This window comes from Momordica charantia (genome assembly GCF_013281855.1).
Source record: "Momordica charantia cultivar OHB3-1 chromosome 8 unlocalized genomic scaffold, Mcharantia_2.0 BLBB01000008.1, whole genome shotgun sequence".
Classification (NCBI taxonomy): domain Eukaryota; kingdom Viridiplantae; phylum Streptophyta; class Magnoliopsida; order Cucurbitales; family Cucurbitaceae; genus Momordica; species Momordica charantia.
The window spans coordinates 25,197,778-25,221,600 of record NW_028275166.1 but is presented as its reverse complement, the minus strand read 5'-3'; the positions used below and the strand labels follow the sequence as shown (position 1 = coordinate 25,221,600).

The window sequence follows — 23,823 nt, the reverse complement described above, 5'->3', positions numbered from 1 at the left end:
TGCCACAATTATAAGTTAAATTAATACTAATTTAGAAAAACAAAACTAATTATAAGCTAATTACAAATCAAAATTCATTAAAACCACAACTGAAAATGCTAAACCAACCAATCCAATCCTAAACTAGTAATAAATTTTGGTCGAACTTCCTATTCGATTTCTAGATGTTCTTCTCACATATTTGCCCAAGGAAAAAATAACAATAAAGTTGTACTAAGACCTATTAAATTCTTTGCTAGGCCCACATAAACACATTTTTCTTGGGCGATACCCATCTTTTCACAGTCTTTTAATGCATCGTCAAAATATTAACTCAAGAAAAACCATCCTATTATGAAAGACACAAATTTCCCTTTCAAAAAGCATCATAAAGATACAAGTTCGTTTGCCCGACTTGCACAAAATGATACTGAATTTAATATATAATTACGTAATGTTATACATTATTTTCCACAGTTTATTAAGCTTCATATCCTTTCGTGAAATAATACTATGCATATTAACATGTATAGAAGTTTCTATAACTTCTTAAAAGCACCCTTATTTGACAACGACTTCTATATACTCCTACTAGGTAAAGCATGGGGGCATGGTTTATGAGTCCAGACCTTTTCAATGGCAAGTCAATGAGATTGGTGTTTCTTTGCTCTCCCTTGGGAAGCTGATGCATCATCTCTCTTAGAACCTTCGGGTTTTCGAGCCCACGCAGGCGCTTGATCGGGTCCATAGCGGTAATCATAGAAAAGCTCCTCACTAGCTTCAATATGCTCCTTGGCAAAAATGCCTACTCGATGATCTCCAGCTACCAACATTACCTGTAGAAGCCAGAAAAGAACCATTTTTAATTTCTCTTTTTTTCCTTATAAAAGCACAATAAGAATTATCAATTTCGGAGTTCGTGGGAGGTTCTTGAAACTTGCTTACCTTTGCGTAACAGTTGGGGTTCGACGAATGATTTGCGAACTTTAGCTTGTCGCCTTTACGATATGCATCTAGAACATACTGTGAAAATAGAAAGCTTCTGACATTGACAGAAAAAACCATATTGCAAAGATTTGAATGATAGAATTGGATGTTTTGATATCAGGTCAAATTGTGACTGGTCAAACTTTTAAGGTAAATTCGATCATTTAATTCATTCTTGAAACATTATTGTGAAACAAAATTTTGAACTTTCAAGCTGAAGATTGCATGAAAATAGGGCACTCAAAATGTTATTCTAATTTCTATCCTGGTAGGAAGTGAAATTTTGCACTAAGGAGTTGTCATATTTTATGAGTCATCTGCCAGCCAAAAACTGCATCTAAAAAACCTATATGATCCATTCAAAATACTAAAAGAAGCTCATTTACCTGATCATTCAAGTCGAAAAGGAAAGAAGAGTTTGCACGATCGTAAATCTTCCCACGCTTATCTGCTTCACGGTGTGAGATCAATTCCCCAGTATATTCTCCCAGATAATCATTCTTGTTGACAGAGTTCTGAAATCATATTTCGCTCCTGGTTCAGAATATTATTTAAAAACAAGAATAGAAAATAAAAACTAGCGTCTGACCTTCAAAAACGCTCCCCATCCAGCTACGTCAGACTTGGCCAAGAGAATCTGGAAATTGAGAAAATAATACATAATATATGTCAAAATCACAATTCTTGAATTATTTCCCAGAGATTGCAGTTGTTGAGACTTCGAATTTCTCACTCTCTGCTGTTGCCTTAGGAGGAGTCTCATATTACCACACTGGCCATCTCCCTGTCTTGGTGGTTCTCCCAATGAACCTTCACCACAGCTACGTACATCGGATATATAAGGCATCATCAGGGAGCAGAAAAGCTATTTACGACAAGATAAACAGCAGATGCTAAAAATCCTATAACACAACAAGTTCCATCGGACCAATCTTGGACTGTGAATAGCCAATTCGTGAGTTCATGCTTAAAAATATTCATGCTTCCTACAGAAATAAGTGCAACAGGTTGATGGGTTGATCTTAGTAGATTTTAAAAATGTATGAACTTCCTATGGCAACAATGTACTAATAATACGGTTTCTGGAAAAGAAGATATAAAATTCTGTTCTTGGAAAATTAACTAACCGACATGAGCATAGCACAATAGGCTAAGACTTACTTACTAAAGGTCCGACCCCTTGAGCTAAAAAAATAATAATAACAAACTTTGTGTAAATAATATATCTAAAAGTGCGCGCTCTCATGCGGAATACTATGGCCCCCAAAAAAAAAATCCCCGAACCAAGATGGACGAGGAATGTCCTAATCTTAAGTTGCTAGCAAAGTTCTGCATAGATGTTCATCAATACATATGAACAAATGCATATCCATCTGAAGTTGAATACATGCGTTTGATACTCAATACCTGACCCAGCAATTTCGGCATACATCAGGGTCACATTCACGTCCAGCTGCAAAACATGGGCATTGCCTACTTCTGCATTGACTCTTGGCGCAGTGACATCCCCTGAATCTATTTTTGCAACTTTTTGAGCACCTAAAATTTAAATACAGTTTCAACTATCGCCTTTCCAGAAAGAAATTCTCATTCATGTCCACTATGAAAAATATAGTGGGTATTGAGTGAGCTGCAAATAGAGTTAAACATAAGGGGAAAAAATTTTATGAACTAAGCGACCCATTGGAAAAATCATACCCACAATATTTTTCACAGCAGGTCCCATTATGAAGACAAGGGCATTGCTTTCCACACGAAGACAAGCATCCACATGGCGTATATTGTTTACAAGACTGGTTTTTTCCATCAGCAATCCTTTTCAAAAATGATGGATAGCCAGCGGATTTCCAAGAATATTTAAGTTTGCGTGTTTTTCCTCGTTTACGGAGTAGCCGTGATCTCGTTCGCATGTCCTGCTCCTAACACAAGGAAGAAGAGATGACGAAAAACATTTAGATTAAATTTTGATGTTTTTTTCAGACACATAGAAACAAGATGATGTGATAAAGACGAGTTCTTCATTGTGAAATTACGAAAATTTCCAGAAATAACAATTGTCACATGCGTAGACTTCCTTAAATGCACGATTAATAAAATATTAAAGAAAAATGCTAGAATCAAGTAAGCTAGTAGCAACTTTCATTTATATGGTCAGTTTTTCACTTCACTTCATCTTCTACTTTTCTTTCAGTGAAAGCCGCTATAATTCACTTGATTCCAACATTTTTCTCTTATATTTTATTAATCTTGCATTTAAAGAAATTTACACACGTGAAACTTGTTTATTACTGATTTTTAACCACAACAATAACGCAATGTGCAAATTGATTTAATTGATACAATTATTAGTTTAAGGTTTTAATTGCCTGCATTGTTTAGGGGTATAAATTGATTTTCTTTTATTTATGTGAAGTTTACCGTATAGTCAATATCATCTTTTCCATTGTCATCTGTATTTGAACTTGGCATGCTGTTTGACCTGTGCAACGTTGAAGCTCCACCATTGTGCATGTAATTGAATACCTCCATGCAAGTCTTCAATCCAGAGAGTAAGTTTCTAGATATGAGGCAACTACAACCAAAAATTTAAATATAGAAATGAAAAAAGTCTCGAGGAAGATAATCACACTAATATGCAACTGCTATATAAAATAGAATTGAGTTCCATTTAGAGAACAAATATAAACATGAATCTGATTGTGCATGATATTGTCTGATAATGGCAGATTTTATTTCAGAGTAGCTGATTAATTAATTGATCGAGCTCTGTACATATAGTCAAAATAAGCGTATAAGATATATAGCATATTAAGTTTACTGTACATCCATACACCTGAAAGTCATGCAGGGAGATTAGCTTCTCAGGATCTCCCTAGACTCTAGGCCAATATCAAATTATACTGGATAATATCAAGTCCCTTTCCTTTCCAAATTAATTACAGCTTTTTCCTAATTTATGGCAACTCCATCCTCATTTCTTGACTCACACTTCTCTTCTTTCTGCTCTTTCCTCCTTATATGTTTATATGTTTTCTACTGAATCTGAATCGTATGGTAGATAGTTGTAGGATACATCTCTCCACAAATACAATAACAGCTTATCAATGCTTCAAAGGGAAAAAGAAAAAATCATATGCACATTGATAAATAGAAAGCTTATCATTTAGAAATTACAGTATCCTATACCACAAATACCCTTCCATTAACAAACATGTAAACGTTGCACCGGACAGCTGAAAACTCAATGCATTGGACTAAGAAATGACTGTTCATTATTATGAAATAACCAACTAGGGGCAAGTGACTGTTTCCATGGTCAAATGGCACTTTAACTACCCAATGAAATTGTAATTTCTCATAGCTAAACTAACGCAATATTATAAATCTATAGTATTACCAGCACCAAATGTAGTCATGAAGATATATAAACATCTTCAGCAAAATTTTAAGGACCTACTAGTAATTTAAAGTTATAAAGGGTGTTCAAAACCATCTTGTATTCATAAGCATCTTCAGTAAGTCAATAGACTCACCTGTTTCTTCCAAATATCTCTATTCCTTTCATGTACAATTCTTTTTCCATGAGCTTCCACTCAGAACGTCCACACGTTCCTTCAACTTGTTCTCTGACAGTACCAGCTGACAGCTTTGATGTTGACAACTCTTTGACTTCCATAGTGTCATACCTGCCAGTGTCCTGCAAATAATCACATGAAGCAATATCCGGGGGAGAAATTTTCTCCTTAGCTTGTTTGGTGGCGTCACTCAAAGATATTTCAGTATTACTTAGAAGTTCATTTTCTTGAAGTCCATGGACATCCTCATGACTACATTTGGTGCTGGTAATACTACCGAGTTCAGGGATGGTATCAGCAGGGGCATTTGCAACGTCCAGAGGGACCGACATCATTTTTTGTTTCTTGTAATCTTGAGAATCACCAGAAATTAATTCAGGATCATTTGACACAGAATCAATATTTTGGTGCTTAGCCCCAGTTTCAGGGTTGATTGCAGTCCCAATAGATGCATCTGAGTTTAAGCCTACGGCCGACTCAGACACAGAAACACCTTCAGAAGTGATGCATGACAGTTTTCCAGCAAGACATCTTTCATCTTGTATGATGTCAGCATCCGCACGAGCACTTGACTCTTCAGCTTTGGATGATCTTGGTCTTTTGTTTCTTTGTTCTGGAGTCTTGCTCTCTGTTCGCTGCAAGTAATGGATATTTGAAAGTAACAATCAACAACAATATTGCAGTATTTGGCAAGTAATAGATGCATATAAGCAAGAGGCCAAGCAAAATATACATGGAATAGAGTAGGTGCTAAATAATTTGAGTAGACATTTGCTCAGGAAATTCAGCATGCCATCAACTATTTTTCTTATTTATGTATCTTTCAAAAAATAAGCATATCAGACTCCAACATGTATGCAGAACACTCGTTCCTTTTGTTTACTAGGTAAAGATGTTTTCTGAAGTAACCGAATCATTGAATTGTATGAGTAGGACAGAAATTTTATAAGGTCAAAAAGTAGTTTATGCAAGAAAATATCAAGAGAACTTTTACCTTAAGGAAACATTGGTTACTGCAAGGTGTTCTTTCCTCCTCGTGCTCAGGCCAATAGAGCAGCTTTTCACTCTGTGAAGCAAGGTTCCCAGTAAACTCATCGATCAAAAAAATTCACAGAAGCTACGACTGGAACCAAGAACTGTAGACTCAGTTGCTTACCGGATAGATTAATGATTGAGAACATCCATGCAGTCGGCAATCAAACAGCTGTTAGTTAGATGCAAAACAACAGATGAGCAAGAGTACGATCAGAAATCTGATAGAAACCAAATAGCTAAGATAGATTGAAAGATAAAAATCTATTTGATATATAAGGCCATATAATATTAATTATTATTTATTAAACTACATTTTTAGTCCCTAAATTATACTCGCTTCCAATTTACTCTCGTCTTTTTAAGTTTATTTTTGAAAGTTTTTAGTTGGTATTAAATTGGTCTTTACTCTTTACTATTAGGAGAGCTACCTGGTGTTTTAGTAGGTGTCTATCATATGTGAAGCGGAAGTTAGCCCAATTGAACTTTAAGGTAACTAACAACCTTACGGTAAGAATATATATTTGATATGAATTAAAAATTAAGGATCAAAATAGAACTTCAAAACCACTGGGGACAAAATGAGAAACAAAGTCAAACCATAGGCATTTCATTGGTTCATAAGAATAAGTACCAAATTAATCAAAGATATCAAGAAAAACGCTATCCTCGTAAGAAGATTTTTTCTGAAACATTGCAATACATAAAAAAAACGAATGAAATAGAGTCAGCAATCATTATGATTTGCTTGTTCTAAAAAATACTTCTCCCCTACTCCCCCTAGAGGTCGTAGAGAGTTCCAAATTTTAATTTGTTTAAATTCTCGGAATAGAAAAGATATCCATAGAAATACAGCATTTCAATGCAGGGGCCAGAATTAATCTAACCATTATTGCTTAAACAAATAATGCCTGAGAACTGAAAAACTAAAAAAAATTCCTTACCATACAGCGACGACAAAAGAGGTTATCAAAAGAATCTAATGTCGAACTGAGGCTCTTGTATAAAGATATTCCCTTGTTAGACTTAAATTCTTCCAGAACTTTAGAACTTGATTCTGTTTTGTAATTCCTTTCTTTAAGCACATTATACCGCTCCTGAAAATCTCATAAAAGTTACTATCCAAGCAATAGACAAGGATGGGTGCCCCAAATTTAGTTTTTAGACTGTGCTAATAACCTTATACATACATACATACATTACAAATATGCATAATACGTATGTATGTATGTATGTTCAGCACTACTGCGAACAGTGTGCTTCACCATTATTACCTGGATTTCTGAAGTGGTACAGCCAATAGAATGACTTAAAATTTGAAGTACATCCTCGCCTACTCCATGCTCCTGTATAATAATCCTGAAAAATGCAACATATAAAAAGAATTGACTTTAACTGCTCTACAGAGGTTCTAAAAGAATAAATAAGCAAGCATAGCCAGTTCAACTCATTATTAATATATTTTGCTCATATATTGCCACCTCTCCACCGAAAGTATCACACAACAGGTCAAGATCATCTGGTCTCCAAAATATAAATGCAACAACAATCTAGAAATATAATAAATATAGGAAGAAATATATTAATAATTGTAGATATTGGATCCTGAAATTTGCTTCTCCAGGGATGAAATGACCATCACAGATTCACAGTGAAGAAAAAAATGCTATAGAAGCCACCTCTGAATAATTGAGCAGGTATATGAAGCACCAGAAATACAGTTCATATTAAAACATGCATTGCAAGCAATATCTAATTAAGCTCACCATAAAACACGGTCTTCACCCTCAGAAAACTCGTGTTTTTCTTCCTCTGGTTCTGCAAGTTCTTCCTCACTGTCACTACAGATCAAGGCTTCACTGCCATGCTGATCATAGTAAATACGTCTTCTTCCAACTACTGACTGGTCTTCAGCCATTCTCTGATTCCTGTGCTGTGAGAGACAAATTTGAGATAGATATGATAGATATACAACAACAAAGTACTTATTCATTACTATTAGATGCAACAGTATATCCTTCTTTCCTTCTTGGAAAACAGGGAAATTTTAAAAAATATCTATAACTAAACTCTAGAGCCAAATTTATGAAAAGATGAGCAAAGGATCTGAAACAATGCTATACCTGTCCAAAAATATCCACGTTGTGTAAGGGGGCAACTTCTCAATGTATGGGAGTTTAATACTGATGGAGTATAATACCTCTTGATTGTTAATGTAGTCTTTATCTCCAGCACCATGAGCAATCCCAGATAACTTACATAGGGGAAGCTTCATCCTTGAGAGAAGCATTTTTCCGTTCCTATTTTCTTCTATAAATGGTACAGGATTTCTAGAGGTTGCAGACATAACCTGAGCGACATTACTTGCAAGCTTCTGCGCATTGTTCTCAAGCTTTTCCTGCACAAGCATCATATGAATTTAGTTTTCTTGGATAGGCCAGTTGGGTCAAAACATAAGCTCGAAAGACTTGCTTATCAGCTTGTTCATTACTAGATGATCAATATGGAGGGCAGTTTACAAGTTCGGGCCTGAACTTTTAAGGCCGTGTCTACTCAGTCTCCATGCTTACAAAGCTTATAATAGGTTCTAAACTTTTGAGGTTAGATTTATTTAGTCCTTGAACTTAGTTGCTAAGTCCCCAAAATTTCAATTTATTATCCAGTAGATCCTTGTTATTAATTTATTTCACACTTATATGGCACACTAACCAATATTATTTAAGAATCATGTGGCACGTTGATTTTGGACGTAATTCTTAAATAACAAATTTAGAGTGTCATATGAAATTAGACATAAAATTAAAAGTTTATGCACCTATTTGAAACTTTTTAAACTACAGTGACTGGGTGGACACAACCACTTAAAAATTTAGACACTTACCGTAAACTTTTTAAGGTACAATTTAGAGTGTCATATGAAATTAGACATAAAATTAAAAATTTATAAACTTATTTGAAATTTTTTAAACTAAAGTGACTAGATAGACACAATCACTTAACAGTTTAGACACTTACGGTAAACTTTCTAAGGTACATGAATTAAATAAACATAATGATCAAACTTATAATTAAAAAAAGAAAAAGACTTCTCTGCAATTTACCTTTACTGAAACAACTCTCTCTGCTTGAATTTGCCTTTTGAGCGTATTTACCTGGTTCGTCAAGCACCCAAAAACACTAGTCGGTTGCTCTCCCTCTGAAACCTGTCAATGAATGGGGAAAAATACATAGCCGTACAGTCATATACTCAGAAACCAAATGAAACAAATGGAATTCTCAAATAAAAATCCCGGATCACATCAATCAATTCACCGTTCGGGTGCATCAAATTTTCGCGGGAAAATCATGGGATACAAAAACCGTTACGATTCCGAAGCATACAAAATTAAGAAACGAAGAAATCCCAAAACTCCAAACAAGAACTTCCTCAGCACCCGAATTCCGGAATCTCTAGCACAAGGATCCCAACCGATTTCTTTAAAATTTAAAAGCAACAAAGGAATCAATCATCAATTGCTTGTTTAAATGATCGTCAAAAGAAGGAAGAAACAGTCCACGATGGAGAGGAAGAGGGGAAAAGTAAAGTGTTGGAGCGAGAGAGACTGACAGTGAATTTGGCGTCGGAATCGATTGGTGTGGACACCATGGCTGGCGCATTGGGTGTGGTCTGCAACGGAATCGAGGTTGAGGAAGAAGAAACCTGAAGCTCAAGCTAGAGCGTAGACCTGAGTAACTCTGAAATGGACACCTACACAACACAGTAACGTGGCTCCACTCAGTAACGGGGAATTCTGGACGACTGGGAGCACTGAAATTTCATTAAATTTTATATAATTTTATTTCACACTCCCAATTAAGGCAGAGCCTCGATGTGGTTTTACAACCTAATCATTGGTTTTCTTTTTCCAATTTAATCAATATTATTTTAAACAAAAAAAACTTACCTCTTCAAAATTCAACACCACATTTTTCTTGCCAAAAGGAACGTTATTCAGCTTGCATTTCATGTTTCTCCTCCCTCTAAGTACCCCTCTAAGTACACAATTGATTGATTGCATTGGGAGATCAATTACACAATTGATTGATTGCATTGGGAGATCAATAACAACAACGTGAGAAACAAGAATAAAAAATGAGTGAGTTAATTTTTTAGGTCTCTTTATTTTTTTAATATGTATTTTATCAATATTTTTATTATTTGTTTTTTCTCCTGATAAAACGATTGATGGAGGGTCTGCATAAATTCATATGTCCTATCATATCTTCTCTTCAAAATTTTTGATCTACAAATTTAATTGCTAGCTAGAGGTAAGTATTATTTTTTAATTTTATCCTGAATTTACAATTTGCGATTTCTTTAAAAAGAAAAGAAAACATAATTATTTGGGTTTTTTTTTAATATGGTTATAAATGAAACTTATTTTAAAAATATAGTTGTTTAATTAAAAATATTAAAAATATTGTATATTTTGAAACTTATTTTAAAAATATAGTAGTTTTAAAAAACTGAAAGTTGGTTGTCTCTTCAAGAGACGACCATTTAGACGTGGCGTCGGCGCCACGTAAATTTTTTTTAAAATTTGAACGTGGTCGTCTCTAAAAGACGACCATGTGGGATGGTCATCTCCAATCGGTTCATTTATGGAAAAAAAATATAATTTTTTATATTATATATTATTTAGGAATGGAAGAGATATTAGGGTAGCAGTACACCCATTACATCAAAAGATTTTTTACCTTAAAACTACTAAATAATATATAATATAAAAAATTATATCTTTCTTGTTTTCCAGTAATGAACCGACCGAATAGTTGTCTCTTGAAGAGACGACCCACCCAAAGAGACGACCACGTTCAAATTTTTAAAAAAAATTACGTGACGTCCAATCTAAATGGTATCTCTTATAGAGACGACCGACCTTCAGTTTTTTTTAATAATTAATATTGACTTTTTCTTATAAATTGTCAAGGGGCAACCCTCGTTCCCTCTCCACTTTGACTTTAATTGATTTTTTTCTTTTTTTTTTGAAAGGGACCTTAATTCATTTGAAAAAGACGTGTCAGCAAATGACATAAGAAAGCGGATAAATATCAAGAAAATAGAGTTGTAGTCTTTCTCAAAAAAAATGTAGTCTATGAAATGAATTCAAAACATGCATGAGTTAATTTATTTTGTCTAACTATTTACATTTTCTTTTCTTTTTTCTTTTTGTTATTTGTCTGATAAATCACACTAAATTAATCAATTTTTTATTTATTTAATAGATACATCTGATTTTGGACAAAATTTTAAAATAATCTAATTTTAAAAATAAATTATAAAAATAATGTTAGTTTAAAATAATAATGTTAGGTTTTTTAAACTATTGACAAAAATATGTTAGGTCAAAGGAGAGGTAAAAACTCAACTGCGTTCGTGAATTTTCGAATATGGAAAATCAATTAAACCCTTACCTTTTGCATCATTCGTTTGGTCTGGCTACTTACTCAACAGCTCAGAGGGGTTAATAACTATAATTCATGGAGTCGTGCAATGCTAATTGCACTTTCAGCAAAAAACAAGGTCGGATTTATCACAGAACTATTGACAAGCCAAAGGATAACATGCTGTCTGCTTGGAAATGCAACAACGATGTCATTATTTTATGGATAATGAACTCTGTATCTCGTGACATTGCTGCTAGTCTCGTCTATTCAGATTCAGCGAGTGACATATGGAATGAACTTCGAGATCGTTTTCAACAGAGTAATGGACCGAGAATTTATCAATTACGAAAGGAATTTGTTACTATAGAGGCTTACTATACAAAACTAAAAACTGTTTGGCAAGAGTTGAGCGAATACCATCTTTCGAACGCTTGTACTTGCGGAGGTTTGAAGCAAGTTTTGAATCATTTCAATTCTGAATATGTCATGATGTTCCTAATGGGACTCAATGAATCCTATGCCGGAGTTCGGGCACAAATCTTGTTTATGGATCCTATGCCTCCTATAAATAAGGTATTCTCTCTTCTAATTCAAGAGGAAAATCATAGGTCTGTTCGTAACATGATCTTTTCTCCAGATTCAATCGCACTTGCTGCTAAGGAAGTATCAAAACGGCCTCAAAATGATCGATTCCGTAAAAAAGAGTTTCAACGCCCTTTCTGTACACACTGCGGGATCAAAGGACACATTATTGAATGTTGCTATAAACTTCATGGTTATCCACCAAGATATAGACAACGCAGCCCTACTCCAACTTCGTCGAATTCTATATCGACTTCTCCTGCTTTATCTTCAGCAGATAAACAAATTCCATCTTAGACCAGTCTTCTAATTGCTCCTCTTAATCAGTCGGCTTTCTTTGCAAGCTTGAGCACTAGTCGATATGGTCAACTAATAGATCTTCTTCACACACATTTATCTGCTGCGAAATCTGAAAGTATTACTGCAATGTCATCCGTGTCTCATGTGGTAGGTACCTATTTCTTTGTTTTATCTGCTCGTTCCCAATCTGATTGTTGGATCATTGATTCTGGAGTCTCAAGTCACATATGTCATTCCAAAGAACTTTTCCACAATCTACTCTGCACTTATAACACATCAGTAATTCTTCCAACGCTCACTCGCGTCAGTGTTGATTATGTTGGAGATGTGTGTATTTCAGCCGGTTTTATACTGAGAGATGTTCTTTTTTGACCATAAATTTACATATAATATGCTGTTTGTCAGCTCCTTACTTGTTTCTGGTGCATACTCTATTATTTTCTCTTCTAGCTATTGTCTCATTCAGGACAAGTTACAATTGAAGATGATTGGTAGGACTGTGTGCTTGAACAGATTATATTTGCTGTCGTGTTCCTCAAATGCTTTCACCAATAATACATATGTTGTCTGTAAGGTTTCTACAACCATTCGTCATCATCGTTTAGGATATCTATCTCCTAAATGTTTAGATTTGTTGAAAGGAACTTTGAACTTTTTTTATTCATGTCATGGTTCTTCTCCATGCCTTATATGCCATTTAGTTAAGCAAAGACGTCTTTTGTTTCCTTCACAAAATAATGTGTTGATTCTATTTTCGACTTAATATATTGCAATGTATGGGATCATTTTCATACACCCTCATATCATGGTCATTCGTATTTTTCGACTCTAGTTTATGATTGCTCACGATTTGCCTGGGTTGATCTTATGAAGCAATCTGATGTTTTTATTATTATCACGTTTTTTTAAACTTGTTGAGACGCAATTTTCTAAAGAAGTGAAGGTGTTTAGATCAGACAATGCTCTTGAACTACAATTCACTGAATTTTTTGCCTCTACAGGTATTATACATCAGTTTTCTTGTGTTGAGCGCCCTAGCAAAATTTCGTAGTTGAACGTAAACATCAGCATTTATTGAATGTTGCTCGTGCTCTGTTTTTTCAGTCCCGAGTACCTATCAAGTTTTGGAGTGATTGTATTTTAACTATTGCGTATATTATTAATCGTACTCCAATGCCATTATTGTCGAATGTTGATCCTTTCACAGTATTATATCATAAGCCTATGGATTATTCATCCTTGCGGGTTTTTGGTTGTTTATGTTATGCTTCAACATTGAGTTCTCATTGCTGAAAATTTGATGTTCGTGCGACTGCTTGTGTTTTTCTATGCTATCCACCGGGGGTCAAAGGGTACAAACTATATGATGTTGTCCAAAGACAGATTTTTATGTCGCGGGATGTTGTGTTCCATGAAGCATATTTTCCTTTTCACTCTATTTTTACTTCGGACACATCTCTGGTAGTTGAGTTTTCTGATTTTGTACTCCCCTACCCTTCACCGAACATGGCTCTTACTGACCCTATGGGATTTTCTAATATCACTACCTCATCCGTACCCTTGAACGGTCCACTTTCTGGTGATGAGGACACTGCTGCTAATACCATTAATGTTGATATTAATTCACCTACTAGGTCGGTTGGCCATAATTCTTCCATTAGTGATATTCTTTTACCCAATACTTCTTCTCATGGTCTCCCACTAGTAGCTTCTGATACACCTAATAATTTAGCTACTGCCTTACTGACTCAATTGTGCAGCCTTTTAATGTGCAGCCATTTGAACCTTCTACTGAGCTTCGGCGTTCTCAACGTGCACGCTACCCACCTGGTTTTTTACGAGATTACCATTGCAATCTCTTATCTTCTTCTCCAGCTATTTTTGGGTCTTTCATTCCCCATCCTCTTGAGAATTATCTTTCATACAAAGACTTCTCAGCTGCACATCGTCAAACTCAAAGTCATTGCTGAGTATAAACCCTGTTTTTTTCATGAAGCTATTAAACATTCTCACTGGAAGCAAGCTATGGATGACGAGAGCGCACAAATACTTAGAGTTTGGTACTGTTACCCTCTAGTCATCATACAATTAGCTGTAAGTGGGTCTACCGAGTTAAATATAATTCCGATGGTTCTATTAATCGATATAAAGCACGCCTCGTTGCCAAAGGTTACAATCAGTTGGAAGGGATTGACTTTTTAGATAATTTCTCTCCGGTAGCGAAAATTCTCACTGTTAAGGTTTTCTTAATACTATCCGCTTCTTTTGCTTGGCCGGTGGTACAAATGGACGTTAATAACGCCTTTTTAAATGGTGATTTGTTTGAAGAGTAGATATGTCGTTGCCTCTAGGTTATTATTCAGCTTTCATGTCATCTAGTCGGCCTTTGGTCTGTCGTTTAAACAAGTCAATTTATGGACTCAAACAGACGTCCAACAATGGTTTTCTAAGTTCTTCAGTGCCTTTCTTGCTTTTGGTTTTTCTCAATCCAAGGCTGATTATTCATTGTTTACTCACGGATCGAGTACTACTTTTGTGGCTTTACTTGTGTATGTCGATGATATTCTTATTATCGGACCTTCTCCTGCTATTATTGCTTCTGTTAAAGCATTGTTATGTTCTCATTTTCAATTGAAAGATTTGGGTCATGCCAAATATTTTCTTGGTTTGGAGATCTCTCGGTTTTCTCTTGATCCGACCTGGGAGGGCACGTTTGAGGTCAAGGGCATAGTCCGACCTGGGACGTACGTATTGGCCGATCTGAAAGGAGACGTCCTCGCGCACCTGTGGAACGCGGAGCACCTGAAGCGTTATTATCCTTGAAATGCCAAAAGGGTTTTCAATGGATCTGTAAACACTGTTTCAAAAGAATTATGATCGGAATAAATGTGATGATTTAATTTCATGATTCCGAGTTCGACCAGAAATTAAATGGGGGCCACGGACTCCCACGCGATCACATTCCAGCAGTCGGTTAAAATTCAATCCTCCAAAACCTAAGGGTACGAGGTGCGATGCCAAAACCACTGATGAACTTAAAATTCAAACCTTCAAGGTAAAGGGACGATGTGAAAAGTTCAAAATGATCAAGCCTCCGAACTTGAGGGTACGAGGTGCGATGTGAAGAATAGCTACGGACTTAGGATTTTAGCCTTTTAACGTTTTTAAGTTAAGGGTGCGATGTTAAAAAATCCAGAGTTGGTGCAATGCATTGAATGCTAGACAGAGATTCAAATTCAAACTTTCAAATTATTTTAATTGAAGGCGCGACCTCAAAAGTAAGAGGTGCGAGGTGACATTGGCTGCAGTTCAAAGAAAAAAGCAAAGAAAGGAAAGATGTTGCCAAAAACAAAGTAAAAACAAATGGGAGCTTCTTTATTGAATGGAGAGTAGAGCCAAGGCTTATAGACCTTGCAGCTCTGCCCTGACACTTACAAACAAAGAAGAAGAGAAGAAAGACAGAGAAAGGCCTCATGAAGGATGATCGCCTAAGAGTCTGCCTGAGGAGCGCCCTCCTGTGTGGTGCCGACCTGGTCCTCTTCGAGATCGGAGTCGTCAGAATCCAGATCTCTGACATACTTATCCACCAACGCTTGGGGGCTAGGGGTGCCGCCAGGCCCAGACGCCCACTGCTCGGCATACCTCTTTTTCAGACCACTGAGATCGATCTGAAGGTCAGGCATGTCGGAAGCAATGCCCTTCATGAGGAACTTGAAGCCCGCGTCAGAGAAGTCTTTGGCAAATCCATCGAAGTCAGGATGTTGCCTAAACGATTCCTCCAATAGGACTCCATTGCTGAGACGCTCATTCGCCGTCTCCAGCTCGGCAGTCGCATGCTTCAGCTCCTTATCCTTCGCTTCAAATGCCTGGAGCATGTCGTCCTTCTCCTTCAGGAGTTGGAACTTCTCCTTCTCTAAGCCCCTGGTGATAGCATGGGCAGCTCGGAGCTGGGCCTTGCGTCTGTCCTCTTCCTTCTTCAGCAGCTCGGCCTTGGTCTCCACCTCGGCCTTCAAAATTTCCACCTCAGAGTGAGCCTTCAGCAGCTCATCCTTCATGGTGGAGGAAGCAGCCTCCAAGGCAGCAGAGAACTCCTCTTTCTCCCTCGCTGCCAGAACTTCCCTCCCATCCATCTCGGCCTTTACAGCCAGAGCCGATTGAATGGAAGCAACAAACGCCTGAGAAAAGGTACAAAGAAGAAAGTTAGACCGAGCTACCTGTTAGGTAAATTAAGCAAAAATGGAGACACTAGTTTTACCTCAGCGGCGTAGTCGATGGTCCTCTACAGAACGGACCCTGGGTCGCTCACAAATTTGGACGCCCTCCTTAGGCAGCGGTCCAAACTTGCGGCTGAGATGTGGGACACCTGGTTCCTCACCCCAGAACTTGACGGCTCAACTCTGAACCGTGCCATCACATCGGACGTCCCGCCCATCCTGGCCTCAGGATCGTCCACCCGATCTGCGAAGCTCGCAGGCAAGACCCCACAAGCTCCGACCTCCAAGGGGGAGGTCGTCTTCTTCGTCTTCCTCCTTCGCTTCAGAGGGACTTCCTCCCTCACCTCCTCGCCCAAGGGCAAGGCGTCCACCGCCTCAGTCTGATCCCTGGGGCGCTTCTCCCTCGAGGGACCCCCAGAAGACTCCAGCTCGGTCACTGGGGCTGGATCTTCCGAGGCTGGCCCTACCACAGCAGGAGTGGCAGGTTTCGAATTCTGGGCAGCCTCAAGAGCATGGGCTCGACCCTTGGACTTGCGTTTCACGTTACTCGCAAACCCGCAAACCATGGCTGAAAAACAAAGGAAAGAAATCAGCACAAAGTTAGAGGAAAAGGAAGGGGTAGCAAGCTCGGCATACCTAATTCGGAGTTCGGCCTTGAGGATTCAATGGGACGAACTGCAGGGTTGTAATCTAGCAGTCCGGACTCAAGCAGCAGCTTGTCGGTCACCAAGGTTCCGACCTTCCTACCCCTCGGAAAACGCTCCTTGTAATATTTCAACGTGTCGAAGGAGGCTTGCGTAAGCTTGGGGACTGGTCGGATTGAAACTGCACGAAGACAAAATCCGAGTTAGACCTGAATGACAGAAAAGAAAATCACAAAAAGTAAGAATTACTCTGTACCTAGGTTCCCAAACCTAGTGAGGACGTCAAAGAAGGAACGACCTGACTCGTCATTTGCAAGCCATTCCCCAGAAGCGTAGAACCACTTCCTCACCCATCTCTTGATGGAGGTCGGCCCCTTAACTATACCGCCTGCGCCTTTCCTTGCGCACATATAGAACCGACCAGACTTCTTAGCTATCCTTTTCGCTTCGAAGCACGCGAGGAGCTGGTCTACGTCCAACAGCTCGCCCTCTTCACTATCCCGAGCTCGTAGCCAAAAAAGGATGGCCAAAGCGAAAATGACACCCACCCATTGGGGGCCACTTGAGCCGGAGCCAACCCAGTCCGGAAGAGAAATTCTTGGACAAAAGGGTGAAGGGGAAGTCTGAGGCCGTACTCAAACATTTTGAAGTAGAGAGTGACCCATCCCTCTGGAGGATTGTCAGCTCTCTCCCCCTCCTCCGGAATCCTGAGGAGGATGTTCTCAGGGATAGCGAACCCCCTACGAAGGGATCCGAGGTAGTGCTCAGGTATCCTAGAAGGGTATTCCAAACCTTGACCCGAGGTGGAGGCATCACTATCCTCCCCGTCATCGGAGAACCTAAAGTTTTCTATCTCCTCGAGCTCGGACTCTAACCTACGAGCTAAATCCTCATCGGATCCTAAGTTGCTGCTAAAAGAGGACGACATGGCAACTACGTTCGAAAGAGAAAGTGAGGGAAGAGACCGACCTACCAAGGGTTCGAGCTGCCTTCAGATCGAACTCCAAGAATTCAGGGAACGTAAGGTATGACCTGAAGGATTGGGGGCATTTATAGGCCGTCGGAAAAATTTCCCCACCGTACACGTGTAATCAACGAGCGGCTAGGATCCTCCCTAAGATCCGAAGCGTTGGAATATTTGAATATTCCGACGATAAATCTACCGCAACGGTTATATTTTCCCACGAATAGGAAGTCGCCACGCGTCCAAAGCAAGTCGAATGAACTTCTCTGCCAGGTCGAGATCGGACCAGACAGAGAGGGGGCCAATGTTTGGGGAAGAGAATACCCTGGACACGTGGAGGACCCCTATTGGTGCTCCAAGATGACTCATGAGTCATGCCCAGCTCGGACGGCCGAGATCACCACCACTAGCGTTGACAGATGCTAAGTATGAGGGCCGAGGTGAACCTGGCCGAGGTCCGACCTACCGGGAAGCTCGGTGGGGGCCGATGTGAGCTACTGTCAGCGGCGTGATTATCGGGTATAACCGTCGGTCCCGAGATTACCGGGTGTAACCGTCGCGAGATTAACGGGACTACCACCCATAAGTAGAGGACTTCACTCCACGATCAGGTACGATGATTTCTGACCTCGAACTAAACTGGGAATCCGACCTATACTGACTTGATCGTCGGAGTGCTCACCTTTTTGTGCAGGTCCGCCCAGGTATTCAGATCGGTCCGGAGGCCGAGTTCGAGCTGCAATCTGAAGTACACTGTTGTGCATATCCTTGCATAAACAGATTCTTTTATGATACAATTCTCATTTTCCACCCTCTCTTTTTTATCTTTGTAAAATCCTCCCCAACCAAATGAAAGTGAGCCGAGCTTTTTCATGAATAACGGATGACTTATACTAACTTCTAAAGTATTAAAACATTTGTCGTTTCAAAAATTTTGAAACTGCCAAAATAAGGATGGTGAGAAACCATCAATATTTGTCTTTCTAATGAACCGTTATAGAAATCTTTGAGATCTTGAATTTATATCACCTAATGTTCGATTCTACTTATTCTTAACTTCCACCAATGGTTGAATTTTCTTACGAGAATTAATTGAGGCTCAATTACAGAAGTTCTTAGGTAACGCTTAGAACAACTTCATAATATTTATTGTGTGTTACTTTATTATTATTTTTTTTAATTGAAAAAATAAATTTTTATTAACAGTTTTAAGGTCAAATTGTAATGACTATTTTCTATTAGTTTAAGAACGGACCTTACGATATTAAATTTTTTTTTTTAAATCTTACGGATTCCTCCCCATAGTAGTTAAAGTACAAGTCTAAACTCACAAAATATAATGATCTAGTATTGTTGCAATATTGTAACTTACAAACGATGAACCCCAAAAATTGTTCAAAAAGCTTTGAAATTTTCTCATATTGAACCGCCAAATTTTCTTGATTTTTTTCCACCTTTTGAACAATATAAAGGAAAATTAATTTTACAAATTAGTAAACTTGGCAATTTACTAATTTTGTATTGTTTTTTTGTTTTTAATCAAACTTGGCAATTTACTATTGATTTCAAATGATCAGTTATATGGAAAAAATGGGTAAGATCCATGGTCCAAATAGGCCCAATTCTGAACAATAACCATAGTCTCCAGAATTACTTCATTGGATCAACTAAACTAGATGTGTATGAAAAATATGGTTTGAATATTTAAAATAAAGATAAAATAGTTTTATCTGAAATAAAAGAATATTATAATGACTAAAATTTCTAATTCTCTGGCCCACCAAAAAAGGGGTTAGTTTAAAACTATAAGAGTTTCACGAAGGTAGAACCGTTCTACCAACTTAATATGAGCCCAGCATAATTCAGCACTTATAAAATATTTTAAAAATTTAGAGATTTATTAGACATAATTTAATTTTGTGTTTAATAAATAATTTTTTAATTTTGTGTCTAATAGCCAAAGCAAACACAGTTAGCAGTAATTGACATTTTGAATTTTAAAAACGTATCAAGATTCATTAGACACAACCTTAAAAACACCCTTTGTTGTTTCACAAGTAAACTAATAATTTAACCAATATTATATTTCAAAAAATTAAAAAGAAAGGAATGCAGTCACATATTCCATTCCACACCCTTCAATCCATTCCACTAAGTTTTGCTCATCTTTCTTTTTTTTTTTCTTTATGATATAAACATAAAAATACATATATATTTTTAATATATTACATACATGCATATACAAAAGATAAAATATATAGTTGATGATTGGACCAAGTCTCAGTCAACTCATCATCTGAATCTGTGGACGTGGCATCCACTTTATAGTTATGAGATTATTCCAAACAGCAAACTAATTATCAACTTTATAAACATTATTTCATTTGCCATCTCATGTATATTAATACACCAAACAAATCCTTCGTCTTCTTAAAAAAAAAAAATCTAACAGAATTATTTTTGTCCATTTCCTAATTTCTTGTTTGCTCTCTGTCTGCTTTCCGACAATAACAGCCGCCGCGCCCGCCGCCGCCATGGAAGTTGTTCTTCAACCTTCCTTCTTCTTTCATCTCTTCACCGTCAACCTCCTCGGCCTCTTGCTTCCTCTCTCCTTTCTCCTCCTCGGCCGCCTCTCCTCCGCCGGATATCTCGCCGCACTGCCATGGACGCCGCCGCCCTTGGTTCTCTCTCTCATCCTCTATCTAAACTCTCCTCTTCTTTACATTCTTGTCTCGTTCGTCATCGTCTCCGCCCTCCTCCACTCCCTCACCGGGAAATCCGCTCTCCCCGCTAAGCTCCCGGGTCCTATCTCCCAACCACGCCTCTACGCTGCTTGGATTTTCCTATGCACCCTACAAGTATGTTAAATTATTATTTAAACCCAGCTTATCACGATAAATTTAAGCTTCTAATTTTATTCTCATTAAACTCAAAATTTGTATCATACTTTAAACTCAATTTTTTTCGAGAAATACACTTTTTTTTTTAGGGATGAAACTAATTTCTGCATATAGCTTTTTTTAAGATAATTATTTTTACAATTTTTTGTTATAATTGTATTAGATGCTTTTAATTAGTTAGATTAAGATAATTAGTTGGTTCTAAGGGCAATTTCTAATTTTTGTGATGAGAACGCGATATTTATCATAGTTATTCAAGTTCATAATTGAAAATTTAAATGTTAAAACTTGAAATTGATTTACCCACTTAAAAAAATGGTAAGTTAAATTGAACTATTTTAATTTTAATATTCATAACAGTTCTCTTTTACAATATACGAGTGCAACTCCTAAATTACGCTATGATTGGCAACAATTTTTCATTTACTTATTATTATATTTTTTCAAAAATACACAAAGGACAAAACGGAACACTTTCTCTCCCTTGTATAGCATTAAGAAATTTAAACAATAACATCTCACCTGCTCCATCATCCTGTTAAGTCACGATCAGCACTAGACTCAAAAGTTTATATCATATAAAATATGCTTTATTTAATTAATGTATTCGTATCCTTAATGATAGGTCTGTGTCGGTGTTGTAATCGAGGGAAGTATATCGGTCGGCCTCAACGATGCAGCGGTCGACCGTGTCAAGGGCGGCCAATGGAGTAGGGTATTGTTCTTCTTGGGACTGCACGAGGCGGTGGTGCATTGGACGAGTACTGTGGTGAAGCCGGTGGTGGATGACACCGTGTACGGGGAAGCTCGGAAGGAAAGGTGGTTTGAGAAGGCGGCGACCATGGTGAGCTTCAGCGGCCTATGGTGGTGGCGGCTGAGGGATGAGGCGGAGGCGCTGGTGGTTGCGGCGGACTTTGCCGGTTGGTGGTTGTATTACGTCACCGTCGCCATCGGAATTGCTAAGATTGTCAGGTCTCTTGCTTGGTTTGGTCGGAATTTTGTCTTTAAAAAACAACGTAAAATCTCTTCTCCAACTCATGATTATGAGGTTGTAGTTGTAGAGGATAAAGTTTGAAAATTTTTAATTAATTTACAATTTATCGAGTTATTGATTTTATTACTTTTCCACTTATTTAATTTGATTTAATTTCAATTATTGAATAATTTGTCAACTTTTTTTAATCGGGTATGGCATGTGTCACCCCATGTGTCTTTACTGTTCCCTACTAGAAGACCTTGTGTCCACCCCCAAAATCTAGCTTCGAGAGACAACTAGGAATTTTAAGTTTTCAACGTGGTTCGATTTTTTTAGGTAATACCTCTAAGTTAGAAATATTTACCAATTACCGCGGTGCTATATTCGTTTTGGCAATGTGTGATTTGAATTAAATTTTAGAGAGGTATTTCTTTACTCATCGTACCAAAATCCTTTTCATTAGGATACTTGAGTATTGCATAAATTATATTTAGTTTCCAATTTTCTATACTTATTATATGAAAAACTATTTTAATCATTGGGTTAATCCTTCGTGAATCAATTTAAATTGAAAACTCATAATTTGTGTGGCTTCAAATACTTGTTATGTGTACCAGATATGTATTTATTAAATGCAAATGAAGAAAAGATATATATCATGCTGAGTTTATGTGTTATTAGACCGTTAATGAAAATTAAATTTAATAATTAAGGAACTAAAGTAGTGTTGGTCAAGTTTATGATCACCAAAACAAAACATTTGAAGGATTACCTATCAAAATAATCAGAACATTTGAATTTTGTGCATGTAACATTTTCTTTTCACAAATTTCTTGGTTATTTGTAAATGGAGTTATGAATTTTAATTTAATATGTGCGTATGATCCATGTTGCTTTTGACCTTTATCTCTTTTTGATTATATATATATATATATATATATATATATATTATTTGGAAAACTTTCTTTTTGAGACTTATATATATTCTCTGTAATTATTAATTTAGTCAGACAAAATTAGATTGTTGGTAGCTGGCAGTTGGAATATATATTCGTGTTAAAGGGTAGACTCAGAAATTAATTTTAATGCACGTTTAAGTTTTATTTAGAAGAAAATGTGTAATGCACCAGTCAGTCAAATATAAATAAATAAAACCAAGGGGATGTTGTTTTCAAAATATAACTTTTTTAAGAATAAAATTATATCATGTAAGTGTGATGTTTTTTTTCGGGATTCGAACTCATAATTTCTTGTGATTAGCGATAAGTATCAATTATCACTAGGCTAAATTTGTCATTAAAGTTTAAATTCTAAAATCATTATATGATATTCGGTGATAAGACTCAATATTTCCCATTAACTCAATAAATCTGATCATACAAGGTTAAATACAGGAAAATATCTAACTAATAAAAGTTAACTGAATAATTTAACACAAGTAACAACCCAACCTAACAAACTAACCAAAACATAACAAACTTAGTTTAAGTTTCAACTAATAATAGTAATACACCCTCTAGGTGTAAAGATTACAAACACCCATCTTGAACAAAAAATCGCGCAAGTAGAAGTCGGGACAACCTTGGTAAATATATCAGCAAGCTGGGAATGTGATCGAACAGGGAGAAGCTTAAGAAGACCAGCTACAACTCTATTACGGACAAAGTGACAATCAATCCCAATATGCTTAGTCCGTTCATGAAAAATAGGATTGGAAGCAATCGAAACTGCAACTTTATTATCACAGTAAATCAAGGCAGGAAGGGGAGAAGAAACCTGTAAATCTTTGAGCAAATAACCCAACCAAATCAGTTCACCGGAGACAGCAGCAAGGGCTTTATATCGGCCTCAGCAGAAGATCGAGAAACAGTAGCCTATTTCTTTGACTTCCAAGAGACTAAGGATTCACCCAAGAAGATACAAAAATTGGAGACAAAACGACGAGTATCCAGACAAGCACCCCAATCAGAATCAACAAATGCCTTGAGCTGAAAAGAAGATGATGAACGCAACAAGATTCCTGACCAACAGTACCTTTAAGATATTGAGGTAAATGATGAGCAGATTCCAAGTCACTCGTACAAGGCCTGTGAAGATATTGATTGAGCAATGTACCGAAAAAGATATATCGGGCCTAGAAATCTGAAGATACAGCAAACGACCAACCAAGCGTCGATAGCATCCTCAGAAGAGAGGGGAAAGAGGGGAGTAACAGACGTAGTCAATAGTCGAAGAGTAGGCAT

At 37.2% G+C, this 23,823-nt stretch overlaps 3 protein-coding genes across 8 annotated transcripts; 2 read left to right on the top strand and 1 right to left on the bottom strand.

Moving 5' to 3' along the window:
- Window positions 1–353: 353 nt before the first annotated feature.
- SWN (SET domain-containing protein) lies at window positions 354–9,384 on the bottom strand. 6 transcript variants are annotated; one of them, XM_088127423.1, is made up of 18 exons: window positions 9,181–9,374; window positions 8,886–9,048; window positions 8,675–8,776; window positions 7,697–7,971; window positions 7,340–7,501; window positions 6,848–6,932; window positions 6,518–6,670; window positions 5,698–5,745; window positions 5,536–5,607; window positions 4,500–5,176; window positions 3,385–3,538; window positions 2,665–2,885; window positions 2,374–2,505; window positions 1,700–1,787; window positions 1,556–1,603; window positions 1,353–1,481; window positions 925–1,002; window positions 354–815 (listed from the first exon to the last, which is right to left on the bottom strand). In XM_088127423.1, the coding sequence occupies exons 4-18, from the start codon at window positions 7,918–7,920 to the stop codon at window positions 624–626; spliced, it is 2,463 nt and encodes an 820-aa protein (XP_087983549.1). In that variant the 5' UTR covers window positions 7,921–7,971; window positions 8,675–8,776; window positions 8,886–9,048; window positions 9,181–9,374; the 3' UTR covers window positions 354–623. The 6 variants fall into 6 exon arrangements, 5 of the variants coding, with proteins under 5 accessions (XP_087983549.1, XP_022155278.1, XP_022155279.1 ...); XM_022299586.2 differs by lacking the exon at window positions 8,886–9,048 and having other exon boundaries at window positions 9,181–9,382; XM_022299587.2 differs by lacking the exon at window positions 8,886–9,048 and having other exon boundaries at window positions 2,665–2,879; window positions 9,181–9,382.
- A 1,709-nt stretch (window positions 9,385–11,093) lies between these two features.
- On the top strand, window positions 11,094–11,879 carry LOC111022420 (uncharacterized). Its single transcript, XM_022299592.1, has one exon. It carries the CDS (start codon window positions 11,094–11,096, stop codon window positions 11,877–11,879), a length of 786 nt encoding a protein of 261 aa, XP_022155284.1.
- Window positions 11,880–20,129: 8,250 nt separating this feature from the next.
- On the top strand, window positions 20,130–21,835 carry LOC148209852 (uncharacterized). Its single transcript, XM_088128110.1, has 2 exons — window positions 20,130–20,562; window positions 21,230–21,835. The coding sequence occupies exons 1-2, from the start codon at window positions 20,239–20,241 to the stop codon at window positions 21,677–21,679; spliced, it is 774 nt and encodes a 257-aa protein (XP_087984236.1). The 5' UTR covers window positions 20,130–20,238; the 3' UTR covers window positions 21,680–21,835.
- Window positions 21,836–23,823: the final 1,988 nt, after the last annotated feature.

Coding starts and splice junctions, on each gene's coding strand:
- LOC148209852 (XM_088128110.1), top strand. CDS start 20,239: ATGGAAGTTGTTCTTCAACCTTCCTTCTTCTTTCATCTCTTCACCGTC. Junction 20,563..21,229: donor TTTTCCTATGCACCCTACAA/GTATGTTAAATT, acceptor CCTTAATGATAG/GTCTGTGTCGGTGTTGTAAT.
- SWN (XM_022299586.2), bottom strand. CDS start 9,219: ATGGTGTCCACACCAATCGATTCCGACGCCAAATTCACT. Junction 3,539..4,499: donor GAGATATTTGGAAGAAACAG/GTGAGTCTATTG, acceptor TTTTGGTTGTAG/TTGCCTCATATCTAGAAACT. Junction 1,788..2,373: donor TGCCGAAATTGCTGGGTCAG/GTATTGAGTATC, acceptor CGATGTACGTAG/CTGTGGTGAAGGTTCATTGG.
- LOC111022420 (XM_022299592.1), top strand. CDS start 11,094: ATGGAGTCGTGCAATGCTAATTGCACTTTCAGCAAAAAACAAGGTCGG.